Here is an 806-nt window from a genome sequence, read left to right as displayed (position 1 = left end):
ATGCTCCGACAAGGACACCTCAAGGAGTTGTTGAGCGACCGAGGAAGGACCAAATTTGTCAGAGGACGCGAACAGCATCAGGGACCACCGAAGCCTCCCTTACCAACCCGCACCATCCAAATGATCATCGGCGGCAGCGATGATGCCTCTATCAACAGCGTAAAGTTTACCACAACCCATAAGCTCAAATGGTCGATCACGCACGAACGGTATGATAAACTCGAAGAAAGTATCATCTTCGATAAGTCGGATACCCACGATTTGGCTTTCCCTCACTATGATGCTCTTGTTATCACTTTACGAATTTTAGACACAGATGTGAGATACATTATGGTAGACGATGGGAGCGGAGCGTGCATTATCCACCCTCAGGTACTTGCACAAATGAAACTCGAGGATAAGATAGTGCCGCGTTGCATCGCGCTAACAGGTTTTAACAATGCAGTTGAACGAACATCTGGAGAAATCACACTCCCATCCTGGCTGGCAGCGTCACTATGGAAACCACAATCCATATCATGGACCAGGACACGGCGTACAACTCCATAATAGGGCGACCATGGACACACGCCATGAGGGCCATCCCCTCCAGCTTGTACCAAGTCATCAAATTTCCAACCCCATGGGGAATATTCAACATACGAAGAACAATGCACATCTCGAGATTGCTACCGCATTGACCTGGATTGTATGACCACTCAACAAATGAAGGGCAAAGCTAAAGAGTCATAGTAGTTAATAGGGCCGAGGGCGAGCGGCGATGAAAGGGAAAACGTCATCAAAGACCCTGAAATGGTGGAAGCTGC

General features: G+C 48.4%; 1 protein-coding gene across 1 annotated transcript; it reads left to right on the top strand.

Moving 5' to 3' along the window:
• LOC109241050 lies at positions 1-549 on the top strand. Its single transcript, XM_019407760.1, has one exon. The coding sequence runs from the start codon at positions 1-3 to the stop codon at positions 547-549; it is 549 nt and encodes a 182-aa protein (XP_019263305.1).
• Positions 550-806: the final 257 nt, after the last annotated feature.

Source organism: Nicotiana attenuata, unplaced genomic scaffold, assembly GCF_001879085.1.
Source record: "Nicotiana attenuata strain UT unplaced genomic scaffold, NIATTr2, whole genome shotgun sequence".
In the NCBI taxonomy this organism is placed as follows: Eukaryota; Viridiplantae; Streptophyta; class Magnoliopsida; order Solanales; family Solanaceae; genus Nicotiana; species Nicotiana attenuata.
The sequence above is the reverse complement of the archived record's forward strand: the minus strand, read 5'-3'. Positions and strand labels throughout refer to the sequence as shown.